Here is a 17,408-nt window from a genome sequence, read left to right on the forward strand (position 1 = left end):
AGTCTTTACTCTCCAATAAACATTGCTGAACTCTGGAAATACCCAGTATCAGTCCTTGTCTAAACAGTCTCATCCATCTGATTAACAAGCTGTAAATTTAGCTGTAGAGTATTCAGATTTTTTAAGAATCAGCAGTCTTTTAACTATATTATAAAGTGCCATTTAGATTATGCTTTTAGATCCAAAACAAGTTTAGATTCTAGTTCTTATTTTCTTTTTTTTTTTTTCTGCCTTAATGAACTTGTGCTCCCCTTAGCTCTGACTTTTGGAGGAAACAAAAAGCACAAGTATTTTAATAGAAAACGAAAATAAAAAAAACCCTTACCTTTTTTGCAGTAACTTGGAAATCAAAATATTGGTTCCCCCCAACTTTCTAAACAGTTTTCACTCCACGGAAGTTTAGAGAAGTTTCAATAAATACATGGAACTTTTATACATTTGGAATACCTACAAGGCCTCCACTAGAATCAACATTAACAATTGAATTTGAAGCCTGAACTCTTTCTGTATCCTGAACTCTTTTTTCAAATAGACGTGTTCTGCCTTCTAAATGCAAGATGTTCTAAGTTTCTCCTCATTTTTCTTTTTACTGTGAAAACTGGGAAGTAGTAAGTTCCCTGAGATCCCACAGAACTCAAGGGTTCGGTAGATTCTAAGGTTAAAAACATGATTTCAGCAGTTACAGTATCTCATTATCATTCAGATTTCAGAGAACTGCAGCCTTTTCCTGCAAATTCAGTGCATGAGAGACATCTTTAATGATCTGAAACTACCTCACAGTAGTTCCTTTATTATTTCAGCATAAAAGATACATAAATGAAGACTAAAGTCAAATTCTGTATCTACTAGCTGATGTACACCATGGTCTTGCCAATCTTCACTAAGAGCTGATTTTAGAAAACTGTCTTTTGCTTCTATAAAATAGCGATATTTTGATTCCAGAAACATTAACTATGATGCTTTCCAATCCTGCAAAGGGAAAAGATCTGTTATAACAGTGTCAGTATTTTTTGCCTGTTACTCTCAAGGCTTTTGCTACCCAGGGAGTAAAAATGAGTTTTTCCATTGCTAATACTTGCAGTTTAATTAAAAAAACCCAGCAGGGAACTTATGCTTGTGAAGCCACGATTGATGTCATTTCATGTGACACTGTAAATGGAGAGTTCTTGTGTCCCTCATACTGTACCTCAGCCAGCAAATCTAGGAGTCCCTTGAAGTCACTGGAAAGTTTACAAAGCTCATCCTCTGTCTTTCTGGCCTCCAAATCAGGACATACTGTGGTCAAAACAGCAAGTCTAGATTTCAGCCAGCTGTGATTTTCTCCTTGCTTGTTAATGTGCTTCCTAATTTCCTATGGAAGAATCAAAACATGTTTTCTTCAAATAAACAAAATATATTAACGTGTGACATCAAAGATTAGTGGTGTAAACGTACTACCATTGTTCTTATCTTGAAACACTAGAAACATAGTATTTTTCTATTTGCATACCCTATCTGATTCTGTTCCAGTCAATGGCTAGATTTTTGCATTTCCTCCCCAGGTTTTGCTCCACTACTACTTATTAGACTGTTCTTTAACAAGTAGTAGCCGAGTACATTTTTCTCACAAATGAACATTTTTAACTACAGATAGATAGGCAGGTAGTAGATGCCATGTATATATTTTCTATATATTGACCAAATTTCTTAGTTACCATTTAAATCTTAAATGCTGACTTTCCCAAATGTAAAATTTCACGACAGAAGATTTTGTGTATTTTTTTCCCCTATTTAAATAGCTCTGTTTTCCCTCTTTTCAGCCAGTAGTTAATTTATATCTTTGTGCCAGTGCTGGTGAGAAGTTGCCAGCACTGAAACTGCATGAGTAAATAAGAGTTTTTGGAGCAGAACCACCCATTAAGCTAAAGGTCTGTCTGCTTTATCAACGTCATCCTAATTATTTTTCTCTGCACAGCTGGCCTCATAACCTGCTTATGACTGTCACATAAATTCCAACAGTATGTGACATTCCTATTTTTGTTCCTCGTATGTGAAATAAAAAAAAAAAGAAACAAGGGACAAGTCAGGTATCAAGCGACACAATAAATTATTGCCTAAAACTAATTTAACCAAATCTTCAATTATTCTACCACTTCTGTTACCAGCCACCAATGCAAAAGCAAATAGTAGAATAGCTTTGCCTCCCCTATTGTACTATCACATTATCGTAGCAGGGAATTTTTATTATAGAAGGTTTGCCTAAATGTAAGACAGTAACTTAATCCTTCAAAAACCAGAAATGTTGGCTTTTGTTTGCACAGCACTTTTAACTGTGGACACAGCAGGATGAGGGGCAAGTATTTATTCTATCTGCCTCTATATTCTTGATGTTCTGAATATACAGGTAAAGGGACATGCCATTCTCAAAATTATTAAAAGTAGGAAGTTCTGCCACACTTTGCTGCATGTGGAACTTTCTCCTGGAAATGTTTTTAAGAATATCAGCTATCAGCAGAGCTATTATGGTCTCCATAGTAAAAAAGTTGCACCACAGAACACAGTTTTATCCAGATTCCCAGTAGCAATCACCATAGCTTTTTTAGAATATAAGCCAAGGGCTCACCCCCACAGATGCTTTACACTGCTTGTATTTGGCAGTATCATTGACACTTTGCTTTATCTTCTTTAGCTCTCTTTCTGTTACTGAAATCCAATTTGCCAATTCAGAAAATCTGAAATAAAGATCACATAATGCAAAACAAGGAAAAAAGTTAGACGAAAATTGCCACCACCAAATGATAACCTTAAATTTAAACCAAAAATTATAAAATCCACTCAAAACCCCACTGTAATTTGTGGAATTACTACGTAAAGTATAGTTTTCTGCTCAAAGCTAACAATGCAGTATCATTCTTTATGTGGTACTGATCTATGGTGACATTTAGAGGAGTGACCACACATAAGACTCTACGGCACCCAGCTAACAATTGAGCTGACACCTGTTCTTATAGCCCTTCCAGGTGTCCGAGTGCTCTGTTAGCTTCATGTATGTGCTGTCTATCTGGGATTTGAGTTCCTTCAGGATTCGTTGGCTGCTTTCCAATGTAGCCCTCACTGGATCAGAAACTGGCAGTTTTTGGCACAGTTCTTCAATCCTTTGTAGCCTTTTCGCACACAGGTGGTAAGGTCCCTTGTCACCGAAGAACAACTGATGGGAGACAGCAGAAAATTCAATAAAACTACAAATTGGCAGAAAGCACAAAGCATATCTACATATCTGTTATAAACTGTACTAGGCTTAGATCAAAATTTTTGTTAAAGGCCCCAAGAACTGATCTGATTTAGTTGTGCGGAGTGTTTGGTGGCTTAAGAGTTGGTCAGACCTTTTGTTTATTATTGACATTGAAATGCATTTCTGTAAATGCCCACGTGGTGGCATATAATTCATACCGTGTGTTCCTCGATCATCCTTTCATTGACTTCTCTTGATAAAACCTTGTTCTGTCGAGCTAGTTCAGCTTTGCATTCCTCCACACTGACCAGGAACTTGCTTTTCTGTACTTCTATCTTCAAGTGGATCAAATGATATGGGGCTTCTGTTTGAAGATCCTACACACCCACAGGGGCAATAAACAAGCACAGAGACAAAACACTACTCTCATTACCTCAGTGTGAAGTTACTGCAAATAAATTATCTAAAACCTGCTAATATAGAAAATAAAGCATATATATGCACGAACAGATGGGGCTTTCTCCATACTCAGTTAATAAAGCAACTCTTTTACCAATATCTCTTAGATATATCATAAGGTCGTAAGTTTTTTGGGGACCAGAATGTGTATGTATAAGGGACATTACACAGAGATCTTGATTCCTGGCAAGATATACCAAATATTTCCTGTATAAAATAATAAAGCAAACTGTAACAGTGAAACTATCTTCACAACTGCTTCCAGAGGTTCCTGTTTGTGTGCTAGTGAGAAACCACTCATCCATCACTCCAGCTTTGACCTGCAACATGCTGCAGCAGGCAAAAAATTCCATAGCTTACTAGCAATGTTTGTTCAGTTGTTAGAGCCTTTGGCAGAAGACACAATTTAAACTGATAGCCTGATCCCTTACAATTTTTTTTTTTTTTTTTTTTAAGGCTGGGAAAGTAACTGCAATCATCCAACATTAGCATAAAGTAAGAAAAGCTAGCACCTATTCTCAACAAATGTTCTTAATGCAGGTATCGTTATGGCTGTATATAGGGGGAGAAATAAAGGTTTCATAATTAATTTCTCACATTTCTTAACTTTTCAGTACTTAACAGGGCTTTTTCAAGAGGGTATTTGCAGGTGTAACTGTATCTAATGTTGTAAAATAAGTTTAGGGTTTTTTCTAATTGTATAGGAAGACAAATAATACAACTTTAAAAAATCTATTTTATTTTATTTTTTTTGTACATACAGGTCATGCAGAAATATTCTGTAGTTAAGACTTACAATTTCCGGAGACGACATTCTATGTCACTAACCTTCCACTGCCTATGGAGTTTTCTCACAGCTTCCTGCAGGTTGTGTTGCTCTTGTTCTGGGAGGATGTCAGTAAGTTCATCACAAGCTTTCAGAAAGGCATTTAGGACTCTCTGATCCAACTGGTTAAAGAATTCCTAAAGTTGAGGTGGAAAGTAAAAAGATGAGAAGATGAAGCTGGTTATTTATATGGTAACCTGCCAACGTGAGGTTTCCTAACATACTGTAAGTTTCAAGGTTACTTCTGCTGCATTGAAGAACTGAACTTTGAGCTATTTCTACCTATTTAAAGTCCAGAAAGTTAATTTATTCTCAGCCAGTACACTGGGATGGTATTTTAACAAAAATACATTTCAAAGCTACATGCATAAGTAACGGTTATAATACAGATATTCATCTGAAAAAGAAAAAAATAGGAGTGAATACGTGAGAGTAGCAAAATGTAGTGTCCTCAGTCCCAATAGGTCTACTGGCAAAAGCAACCCTAATTTCTAGGGGTTCTTCTCTCTTCACCTTTTGGTTGCTTACATTCATCAATAACAGGGGTGATCTTTTTTCCTTTCAGTTTTTCAGTCTTACAATCAGTTTGACCTGATCCGTATAACTTCTAATTATAAATATAAATTTAAAAATTAAGTAGGTTTTTCACTTGCATGTCATGCACTCAAAGATTTCCATGAGGAACGTCAGAGAATTTACTCACGCTATGTTTCCTGAGAAGTTCTTCAGGATTTCCTTTTTCTTTTAAGCAACAATTGGCAATCTGTATTACATTCTCCAGTTCTGCTCTAGACTCCTCAAATTTCTTCATCAAACGGCTATTTGCTTCTATGTTTTTTCTCCAGTCACCAGCTTTCCTGACCATATTCTGAGTTATAAGCAAAGAAAATGAGCTGGCACTTTCTCATTGATTTTTATTTGCTCTCTTTTACCATGATGTTACAAAAAATGCATTTGATTGGTGTCACTCTTGCAAGTACATGCCGTTCATAAGTGATTCTCCCTTTCATGCTCCCATTTTCCCAATTTCTAACACTTATACTAAGGTTTGTGTTAATGTCATCCTTCATTCACATAAAAATGGGTAGCTATCTAATACAGCTGTCTCTGATACCTTCAGAATGCCTCTGCCATTTGGCTAGTGTTTCCTTCCTAAAGCCTGCTTTCAAATGTATGGCTAAAAGCTTGCCATTCCATTTTTCTTAGCAGCAGGCTACCTCCTCCTACATGACTCTACATGAAGGTGGCTTGACCTATGGATGCGACCAGTTCCATGTTACAGGTCTTCTGACCTGGAGGAGGTTTGCATGATTATCACACTAGTAGGCCAGATAAGCAACCAGGTAGAAAGCCACTTAAGAGAAAGACAGCAAATTTTGTGGTTTAGTTGCTACTCTGAAATCCTTTTGTTTTGAAACCTTAGTTGCAGTTCTTTGTTACTCTGCTTTGTAGTTTGCTCCCCTGCACCGCCTTACCCAGTGGTTACAATTCCATAAGCCGGTAACAAAGTTTACCAGGACAAATGAATAGTTCACCAGTTCAACTGCAGCAAGGTAATTCCAACAATTTGCAACTTTCTATATTCACAATCCACTGCATTTCCTGAGGAAATACAAGGCCCAACAGTAGCAGCATTTGCAAAAGCTTCCATCTTCCATGCTTTGAGTGAAAGGGGATGTATGGGAACACAGAAGCAAATAATTAGCCAAGACAACAAAGTCAGGAGAAACAAAAAACAGCGCAGCCCTAACAGGTGGATTTCAGGTTCCTCCTTCCTAAGGAGCCCAAGACGTGTGAAAGTCCTCCTTAAACCACAGGTTCCTCTGAGGCAGGCTCACCTCTGAATAACTGCATGGAGAACATGACTGACGGTCCCCTGACCACTTAGTACCTAATACAGACAAATCCTTAATTAATAACTTGACACTAGAGAGGAGAGCTCTCTACGACAGTATCTACAGAGTGATGAAATGGAGATATGGTAGGATGGATCAGCTGCATATAAACAAGATTTCAAAAATATGCATGAAGGTGTGACATAATTACCTGAAAAGTAATCTGAACTTGTGTAACTTTCTTCTGAAATGTTGATTGATGGAAATGCTGTAACACTTCACTCGAAGCCACACACTGCAGGATACTCTGACTATTTCTCTCAATCAGGGACAAATCTTTCTTGCAGTTTTCTTGATAAGCTACCAAATCCTGAAAGAAAAAAACATATATCCACCCTGGCCAGGAACAAAGGAGAGAAAAGTTTGGAAAAATAACAGGAAGATATTTTTTTAGACAATAAGAACAAAAGGGACGAGGTCAAAGCACCATGACAAACAGATTGCACAAAATGTTATATGGAATAACAGAGACGACACAACTTTCTCCTTGTATGCATAATTCTGCACCCAAATAGAGCTCTAGCTATCGATAAAAAAGACACAGACATGTATCCAAGCCTTTCGAATAGTTTTAGAGAATGCAGGTCAATACATTATTCTGTGATTTAATTTTATGGGATTTCTATATTTATTGTATAATTCTAAGTAGGCAGCAGTGAAAACAATAGACAGAAGAATGGCAACTCTCAGTAGCAGGTTGAGATGTTAACCTCTCTTGCCTTTCAACAAATTAACCTTTCATATCAACTACTAAAATTCAAATTTCATTACAAATGGCATTAAGTAATGAGAATTATACTTTTTTTTAAAAAAAAAAAAAAAGAGGAAAGAGAGAGAGAAGAAAAGAAAACATGCATGAAGTGGCACAGGTTGAAAAAAAAGGTTTAAAAAATTCCTGTGGTGAGGAAACTGTTCTGCTATTGAAGGAACACCATTTCTCGGCACAAATGTCTGTTTACTCTCTGATGAGCAGAAACCAGCACCGTCCATATAACTGAGGACATTTTGGTTCCTTGGTTGGTAAATAACTGCAGAAGAAACATGTCTTTTTATTGTGACATTCTGGAGCAGGTTAACCCTCAGAAGCAGAGGAAAAGAGCAGTCTTATGAGCTGTTCCTTAACCTGCAGGTTGGACACATGACTCAGCTGGTGTTCATAAGCAGAAGATTTACTTGGGAAGATAAATGGGCTGGCTTGATTCAAACTCACCAGATCATTTTTTACCAAAACGCAATAAAAGCTTGAAGTCACTGGAAGAGCAGACCCTTCTTTTTGAACTACTGGGCTAATCTCCAGAGTCATTATAAGCTTGAACTAATTATATATATATATACACACACACAAAATTAAATCTCTTTGTTCCAATATTATTTTTTTTTTTTTTTTGGCAAGGGACTCTGGCTTTGGAATACTTCAGTTTCCCATTAAAAAATCAGTTTAATTATATTACCTGTCAAAACCAGCTCTAATGAAGTGTGTACATCAATTTTGAGGGACTATTTCTAGGTTATATACCACACATACACAATGAAAAATGCCAGTTCCTATGCAAGACCCTCACATTTTCATTTATTTTTCATATGAGTTTTGACTAGCTCTGAATTTCTCCAGAATGAAACGTTTACTGGTCAGGTAGAAAAGTTAATGTTCTACTACAATGCACTTCAAAAAAAACCACTTCCAGACTTCTGTAATTGTCCAAGAAAACCTAGGGAAGTTCCTGATCATGTTATTTCATCTGCTTCATAAAAAATCCAATGTATTTCTGATACTTCAGTCCAATTTCCACCAGATTAAAAAAAAAAAAAAAGTGTCTTATATTTAATTTATTTAATTCTTCATTTGAAACCACGGGCACTAGGACGGAACACAAGTTTCAGTCTTTGTATGTTTATGCCTAGCTGACTTTAGGATAGGCTATGTTTGTTGCCTGAACATCAATAAATATTTGCTCAGCTTACCAAGGTGCAATCCGAATTCCTAGAAAGCTAATTGCAAATACTCAGAGCAGCAGATCTTTGTAAGAGGTTTTTGAAACTTACTTGGGCTTTTTGTTTAAGAACAGTTGTGGGTTGTGCTTCAGGATCCAGGATAGAAATTATTTCATTGACTTTTTCAAGAGATTCATAGAAATGTGTGATTTGTTTCTCCAGTTCTTCCAGTGGAGACAGTAGACGCTGGCATTCATACAGCAGGGCACAGGAATACTCCTTAACCTTTTAGCCATTTTTAAAAGAAATAATTATTAAAAAAATTTAAAATTCAATAAATAGCAGCTTCCTCTGCATATGAATTAATACAGTTGTTACCTGCCTCTTTTAAGATAGATCAATTCTGATCCTATATTACTTCTTAAAGAAAAGAATATTAAATTCATGTATGGTAGTCTTAAAGTCTAAAAGAAGTAACATTTTCTCCACCCTGAATCAACCTATTGTTACTATAGCTATATATTTTCTCAGATGCATATATCTGAACATTTATGTAGTGGAGGTTACATTCATTATTCAACAGTCAACAACATGCGCAGTAGAAAAAGTAATCTGCAACCTTGCTCAGCTGCTCTTTGATCTTTGTCAATGTTCCAAGCATTTCGTTCACTTCCTCTTGGGAAACTTCTTTTTTAACAAGTTGTGCTGTTCTTGTAACCATTTTGTACTGAGCTTCCATTGCAGGCAATTTCTGCTTAATATTCTGAAACAAATATTTTGAAAATTACTTCAAGAAGAGAATTTGTGCATTCATGGGAGATACAAGTCTGTTCTCAAGAGATAAAAGATATATATTGCAATTATCAGTTGTTTTCATTACTGATTTTAGTGAATACCGGGTCAAATGTGTGAAAACCGTGCCAAAGGGTATCGCTCGTCTCACCTGAATGTGATTTGAAACTACACAGAAAGAAATATCCTGTGGGACGGTATTTTGGAACTGTACTTTAGAAATGTCCCTCATAGAATACAATGATTTATATTGGCTGTAGCAGAAATTACACAAAAAGCACCACTGGTAAAAAAAATTGTAATAATGAAAATGTATACTAAAATAATGTTATGCTCTCTCATTTGAGGGAGAAAGAAAGGAATGGAAGGAAGACACTTACTTCTAAATCTTGTATAAACATTTTCACATCAAGAAAGGACACTTCTACAGGGACCAAAAACTTCCTGTTGCTTCCGTCAATAAAAGCTGTCAAATGGGCAACACCATCCAGGTATTCCTTCCTGATTTTGTCCAGTTCATCTGCTCGAGCATACTAAGAAAATGTAAAGTAAAATGAAACAAACAAAAGAATAACTACCCCAAATAAGATATCTGGCAATTAAGTAATGACTTACGAGAATTAGCATGTTTTCAGTGCAATTGTTTGCTGGAAAAACTGTACTCAACAAAATACAAATGAATGGAAACTCATCTTCGAAATTGGTTAGACACTAATTGTCTGCATTAGTGTCAACAGTGATGATACTAAATAGAACAACATTCATACAAGAGGTCAGCCTTTTTTTAAGGTTTGGATCATTTGGAGAACACCAGACTCTCTGTTGTTTCTAACCTAGAATCAACATCTCAATTCGCTTCTCATTACCTACAGTATCAATTTTGAAAATTCAGCAAAGATAATAGAACATGAAAAGCTCAGAAAAGCTGAAGGATAAATAAAAGAACTGCTGGCTGGAGGAAGGGGAAACACAGCTCTGAGAAAGTGGAAAGAGCTGTATGACAGAAATGGTGAAAAGCCAATGAGAAAAACCATACAGCCAGCACATGAAAGAAGCTGCATAAGTAGGGGAAGAGACATTTACATCCTGGGCATTAGTGTTTCCACAGTGAATCCTCCTAAATATCATCAGCAAATAAAGCTTGAGAACATTCTAGTTAACAGTTTGGAAAAGTTACAATAAAAAAAAGGGATAATTATTATTTGCTTCTCCATTTAATTTGACTGTAATGGAAATAATCATGCCAGTAAAGAAAATAGATTCGGCATGTTCAAATAGGCAGCTGATATTTAAAAATCACTGGTAGAGGAAAATATCATTAGATATATATTGACTACAGCAAAGATACTTCCTAACGTGTTTATGAGGTGTGAAAAACTTCTCTGTAATTTAACTCACATCTTCTCTTTGCTTTTTAAAGAGCAAATCTAAAAATAACAATTCTTTTCTAATTAGTTGAATCTCTTCCATGAGATAAAGGATATTTGCTGTCAGTGCCTCCTTGTGCACAAGATAGAAGTAATGTCTGAGTGATTTGGGGAAACCATTTAGTAGATTAACTTGTATTATACCTATTTATTGTTGCAGTATAATAATTGAATGCAACTTTCATTAAAGAGGGCTAGAAATTTTCATTTTCATCATTTTCACTGTTTAGTTTTACAGAGGTTTTAGAATCACAATAGCTACTTATGACCAATCATTTTTTTCAAAGAACAGTAAAGGATATGCTTAAATAATATTCTCTGTATCAAGACAGGAGACCATAAAGAAAAAAAAATACAGCTTATACTAGCTGAGAATGTCCAAAAATGAAAATAAAAAGCTGTATAACCAAAAAGATAAACAAAGGAAAAGCTCCAATAAAATAAACTGCCGTCAGTGACTCATTTCTAATTTAAATAACAGAGAACAGTTAGACACTTTAGTAAGTTGTCCTATAGTCCCACTAGTGGGGCAAATCTGTCTTGTTTGCATGGAAATGACAAAGCAAATATTTAAAAGTAACAACAGCAAAACCACATACCTGCTTAACTTGCATAAACAATTCTCTCCATCTTCCATTTAGTAACAGAAGCTGCTGTTTAAGGTCTCTGGAAATGGTCTCATCACATGTTTCAATCAGAAAATTACCAGCATCATTCATGGCTGTGTGCTGTTGGATCCAATGAGGTAAGTGCCGGAAGAAATCCTGAAAAAGAAAATGAAAACACCTTTCCGAAACCTTTCCAATTACTCTTTGTCTTAAATCATGAAACAAAAATTTAATCACCAGCTAATGGCTTGATAAAACTCTTTGAACAATTATCCTCTGAAGCTCCTCATATTTGATATACTGTAATAGAATTTTAATGCCTATGAACACAACCTATAGAATTAAAAATTACCACCAGTTCAGTTACAGCTCATTTTATTCCAGTGAGTAGCTTCAGTTAAACTAATGGAACGCCTCCTTAAGAGAAAGGTCCATAACTGAAAACACTGTTAGGGCTCATCGAATTTCTGTCTTGTCTTGACACACTATGGGCTGATAGTAACCTAGGCCATACACAGACTGTAGAGAGATTCTTCCCCTAATGTGAACCATATGCAGCTTTCCAGGGTCTGGAGCGCCAGAAGACCTGAGAAGACCAATTCTTTACTACTGTTTCCTCCTATCTTAGAGTAGGTGAGTGGGGAGGGGAAAGGGTTGGTTGTTACTGATTTTTGCCCCCTATTCCAGTGAGACAACCTAAATAGCCCAGCCATAGTGCCAAATGCTTCTGTGCATCTTGTACACAGCTACACACACGTAAATTGGTACAGAAGACAAAGACCTGCTCCCTCCCTTCCTTTTTGCTCTTCAAGAGGATGGGAAATTGTTCCTAAAGCAGGTATCTCCAGGCACTATGACTACAGCTATACCAGTAAACGAAACAGGACTCAACCACTGTGCTACGATTGTCCACGTCTTCTCTGACATGGTTTTGGCTTGTCCCTGCTACCCTTCTCTCAAACAATGCATAATTCAATGGATGGCTCATGGCAAGGATTGTTCCCAATAGACTGAATCATGAGGTCAACTTCTTTCAGGGGAGAAAAAGTAGCCAAAAGGATGCAAGCTGAACCATGCCACGTGGTCCTGAGGACTACGGAAAGGGCACTGACCCAATTTATTTACCCTATAATTCCAAGACTGTTCATGTGACAGTCCCATGCAACCCTTTGCTCAGAGGTAGATGTAAAAAAGTCCTGTCCAACTGTACTGTCATCCCAACTTTCAAAGCTACATTTCTGAAACTTTATAGTTTATACTTGTCAGAAATCATCCACATGTAAAAACAGTTCTGATAACCAAAAAGAAAATGTCAAATGGATGTAATAGTGCACAATTTTGTTGAAGAGAGAATTGAACACCACAGCGTTTTAAATTCCTAGAGCTGAGATTAGTAGAGTACAGGCGCTCTGTACTGATGTAACCATGAATAAACTTATCTCAGTAAACTCTATTTGCAGTTTGAATCTTCTGCTCGCAGTGGTGCACAACTCTTGATTTATGCAAGGGCTACCCTCTGTGAGCACACACAAAAGAAACTAAGTCTACTGAATCTGGTACTGGTCAGTTCTCCAGTGGTCAGGCTTACTAGAGGTCAAGAAGGAAAAAGCACATGGTGTAAACTACTCATGCCCTTGCTCCCGCACACTTATTCCCACAAACCTTTACCTTCCTCAGACACTGCTGGGGAGTCTCCATTTCAGAAGCCAACCTAAAGCATGTGTAAAATTTGGACAAGTTTGGAAGATATGGTGAAGCACACCTCATTCTCAATTAAAATAATGCAGCTCTTTTTAAGGAAGTCGCCACATGAGGTCTAGGAGCCCTTTGATACCCTTTGGATACAGCTATTGGAGGAAGGTGTGGGAGAGCACAGTTACAAGGGGGGGTATGATGGGAAGCACGTAAGAGGCACTACAAGTAAATAAAGGAGTTGTAGAAGGAGTGCTTTTTTCATTAGTACTTATTTACTGTTAAATTAATGCTTATCTACTGTTACATTAATACTTATTTACTGTTAAATTTCCAGTATTTTGTGGTAGAAAAATCCAAGCGCACACTGATCTTTTTTGCAATATCTTGTGTGGTACAGGTTCACAATAAGGTTTCTGAAAACAGAACCCAGTGAGAACGTGAACAAGCCACTTCCATTTGCAAAAAGAACAGTGGTACTTGCTGGTCTTGAAATCATACAGAGATAATGGAAAGAAGAAAGCACGACAGCATGGTAAGGGGCTGCTATGGTCTTTGCCTAGGATAGAATATGGTGGGGTTTTAGTAAGACAGGTAAGGTTTGCAAATGAGCGTAAAAGAAATCTTTGTATCTTATTACTGATATATTTGTGGTTTTACAGAATAAATATTTGGAAATCTTTAAAAAAGTGTTATGCCATATTCCAAGCAATAGTTATCATCTTTCACCTGGGATTCCAGATGCTTCTGCTAATGGCTGTATGACTATTAATTGTACAAACAAATTAAGTATTGCTTTTGGTTTTAATAACCAGATATTAAAACTGCTAAATCAGAACTATCCTTGGAACTATCCAAGTGAACATTATTGCTGTGGGGAGCTGGATTTAGCACTAATAGAAGTAAATTTTAAAATATGTATCTCAGTCTACAGGCAGATCATATTACCTCTCAGTAACATTTAACAGTTTTGAGCCAATGTAATTTGGCTTCTTCAAAGAAGAAATTAGCATTTGGGGAAGAATAATGCTTTCATGTCTAAGGTTTTCAACACGGCTTTTTGAAACTCTTCATATATCAGAACAGTAAGAAGTACTTGTTGGATTTATATTAGAAATTAGAAGCAAGTATATACTGGATGGATATGTTCAGATTTCTGCTTTGAAAATTTTTAAAAGTTATAAAACTTATCAGAGAAGCAAATATTTTTATTTTATTCATATATATGGATATAAGAATACTTCATTTTAAACACTGACAAGTTACTTAAAACATACACAAGGAGCTAAGATCAACCTGATCAGTGGAGGTGATTTATGTGTATTTAGTGAATTATTTTCACAGGTTTATTTTTATTTTAAAAGTGTATTCTATTCTTTTACATCAACTTAAATTAACAAACTTTCACCAAAAATTATACTGTTCTGTCATGTAACATGAATTGCTCTTTCCTCACCTGATGTCAGTTTGACAATTTACAATCTATGAAAACTATACTTTGGTGTCAAGACCTGTATAGCTGCTACATTGGGATTGGGTGAAAATTAAATGCAGTATTATTCAAGTCAATCTGGGTCATTATTGAATTTTTACAACTATAAATCTTAATGCCTCAGTACTCTAAGATTAGAACAGAAAAAAAAGACAGCAAAACTATCTTTGTGACTGCAGGTCCCCAAAAGGAACCATCTAAAAGATTTCTAAAATTCCAAGGAAAGGACTAATTACTTACCCATCAAACTTAACAACACATTTTAATAATGTTGTCTTGCGAGGGCAACTAGTATTGAAATCTGTCATCTATATGGTAGAAAAATCAGTGGAAAAATAATTTTCTTTAAGTGTCTTTATACGCTGCACATGACTATGCACTTTGGTGTTAAGAGCTGTGTTTGCCTTTGAGTGAATCATGTAATGTTCCTATCTCTGAGCAATACTGCTGCCCCGTATTCATGTCAAAGCTGCCTCTAACCATATTATCACAGATGATGCCTTCCTTCAATGCGTGAATATGTACATATGTCTGTACACCCTATATGCGCAAACGTTGAAACGCCTATGATAAATGCAGACGGTATGCCAGAAACTGAAAAAATCTCTCCCTTTGGTATGACATTTTGCAAAATAATCTAAACAAATGCAACTTCCATAATTTACAAAATAGCCACACGTATATGCTATTAGTGCATACCTTTTTGGAATGTTCAGGTTGATTCAGCATTTTTTCAGCATCCTCTAGCCAAGCTTGTAGACCTGCCACAGTGCTGCTATATCTGTCCCAATTAGAAATTACTTCTTCCAACATGCTTCTTACACTTCTCACCTCTACCGATAGGTTCCTCCACTGTGCTGTTGTTTCATTCATGAATTTCATCACATTCTCAACTTCTTCCACTGAGATACAGAAAATATATTGATTATTTTGGTTCAGTAGTATTTCCGTAAAGCCTAATTTTATGTTATGTTTCTCCATTCTAATCAGGGAATTCTATTTTACTGCAACTTCTATTTCAGTAGACTTTTATATACATATGCTTCGTTCACAGCCCAATTTTAGTACAAAATTATGACTGAGAAGTTAAACCTGTGAATTAAAGACTGAGAAAGTACATAACATGAGTGCTATATTAAAACAGTCACACTGCATATTTAAAGTGGTGTTCATTTCTAATCTGTAATAACAGAAATCAAGAGAGAAAGTTTCCTTAAAAAAGCAGAAAATAATAAAGAAGTATAATGTATGAATACATAGTATGTCTGCATTGAAAATTACTGAATGAAATTCTGATCTTCCTTCCACTGAGCGTAAAACCAAACTGCTGCTAATTTTTAACATTTAATTGTTAGTATTTTCCTCATGGCAATAAAGGAACAAATGTGTCCTCATTTCAGAAGCAAAAAAAAACAGAGAGAAAAAAAAGGACTCAAGCAAATCCTGAGACTTCATAAAACATGCAGAATATAGATAATTTAAAAAAAAAAATTAGCTAAGTTGTCCTCTAATTTGCACTGCTGTTTCTGAATTCATATAAGTGAGTAGCTGCCCTTTAGAAAATAATTTGTTATTGTATTTTTCAATAGCATGGAATTTTATTCTTTGTAAGAATACCTCATAAAAATGTTTACTTGTGTAAAATTTGAGTGTCACCATCATCAACTTAAATTTCACAACAAAAAGAGATATCTATTTTCTCTCTGCATCTGCTAACCACTTTAGCAGCTGTAGCAATCCTCCACAGACATCAATGTATTATCTCCTCAGCAGAGATTAAAGCGATCTCATGTTTGTAACTATCTAGGTCAAATATTGCCCTCATGCATTCTCACTGAACTCCGCAGTGTTCAGGAATTACAGGAGGCAGCTGTTGAATCAGCTACACAGTCTTCTCATGTATATCCATAATTCAACTACCATTTAGGTTCCTCTTACAGGTTTTCACAGCTAATGAAGAATCTTCAGTAGGTCAGGGAATACTTTTGCCGCTACAACAATACTGGGACACACTCTCTATTTGTCTTTTTTCTAGTAAAGGAAGCCAAGCCCAGGAGCATTTCCAGGCACCAGAACATGATCTTCCCTACTCCTCATTTGCTCTCTGGCACGCTTTTGGCCCCAATCAACACCACTGAAACAACGCATATCTTAGCACGGACTTCTCCCATTAGGAAGTCTGAACATGACCACCCTCTTCTGGAGATTACGAACTCTTAACAGCAGGAGTGCAGGCTGCTCTGTACCAGCTGGCTTCATGATAGAGAATATGTGAAACTGCTACCAGAGGCTGTAGCCCCTCTGGTGAACTGTGGCTGCTGTACAGCTCTGCTGCATAGAAGAAACAAATATTAGGAGATCTTTTCAGAGGATACTTATGTCTAAAGAGATTAAAACGGTGTCCCAATGACGAAAGAAACATGGGCATTTACCTGAGCCGTTTGCTTTGACGTACATTTCAGCTGCTTTTTTCAAGATCTGGTAAGTAACTTCATACTGCTCAAAGAACTTACTATTTTCAATAACAGACTGAAAAGAAAAAAAAAATACAACAGACAAAATAAAGGTAGATATTAAACATAAGGATAATTTCCATGAAATTACATCAGGACAGTGATGACAAATTTTAACATCATTATTCCTCCATTCATTTTTTTCATCATTACAAAGTAATATTTAATTTATCATCATTATAAAATAATATACAAATTTCACTTTTTCAAATTAATTTCAATCAAATTAATTACAGCAGTCTCCCTTGACAAAGACAGTTTATTTTCTTCATATATGGAAAGATTATTTAATACATTCTTAGTCTGCTAGTCGCTGATTTGCTGAAACTCGCTAGCATATGATACTTTGAATGTGCAGAAACTAAGCAATTAACTTAAAAGTTATTTAATGGAAACTGTTTTACACTGAAATCTAAATGAAATCATTTTAGTAAAAGAGCAAATTTCATCCATACAGGTCACCACAAAAATCAAATCCAGTTAAACTTGAAAAATTGTTACTGTATTAAGCCTTTGCAGAAAGGCAGGTTTCACTTTAAGAGATGAAAAACATTTGACTTA

At 36.0% G+C, this 17,408-nt stretch overlaps 1 protein-coding gene across 1 annotated transcript in view; it reads right to left on the reverse strand.

Moving 5' to 3' along the window:
• The window catches only part of SYNE1 (spectrin repeat containing, nuclear envelope 1), a 247,402-nt gene that overhangs the window by 199,306 nt on the left and 30,688 nt on the right, over window positions 1–17,408 (reverse strand). The window contains exons 13-25 of the mRNA XM_009884058.1: window positions 16,767–16,863; window positions 15,034–15,236; window positions 11,142–11,306; window positions 9,496–9,648; window positions 8,943–9,086; window positions 8,435–8,608; window positions 6,543–6,701; window positions 5,200–5,364; window positions 4,499–4,633; window positions 3,430–3,588; window positions 2,979–3,187; window positions 2,603–2,711; window positions 1,187–1,351 (exon numbers count right to left, since the gene is read on the reverse strand). Of these exons, the coding sequence (XP_009882360.1) occupies window positions 1,187–1,351; window positions 2,603–2,711; window positions 2,979–3,187; window positions 3,430–3,588; window positions 4,499–4,633; window positions 5,200–5,364; window positions 6,543–6,701; window positions 8,435–8,608; window positions 8,943–9,086; window positions 9,496–9,648; window positions 11,142–11,306; window positions 15,034–15,236; window positions 16,767–16,863 (2,037 nt within the window). The remainder of the gene's footprint in view (window positions 1–1,186; window positions 1,352–2,602; window positions 2,712–2,978; window positions 3,188–3,429; window positions 3,589–4,498; window positions 4,634–5,199; window positions 5,365–6,542; window positions 6,702–8,434; window positions 8,609–8,942; window positions 9,087–9,495; window positions 9,649–11,141; window positions 11,307–15,033; window positions 15,237–16,766; window positions 16,864–17,408) is intronic.

Source organism: Charadrius vociferus, unplaced genomic scaffold (assembly GCF_000708025.1).
Source record: "Charadrius vociferus isolate BGI_N301 unplaced genomic scaffold, ASM70802v2 scaffold494, whole genome shotgun sequence".
Classification (NCBI taxonomy): domain Eukaryota; kingdom Metazoa; phylum Chordata; class Aves; order Charadriiformes; family Charadriidae; genus Charadrius; species Charadrius vociferus.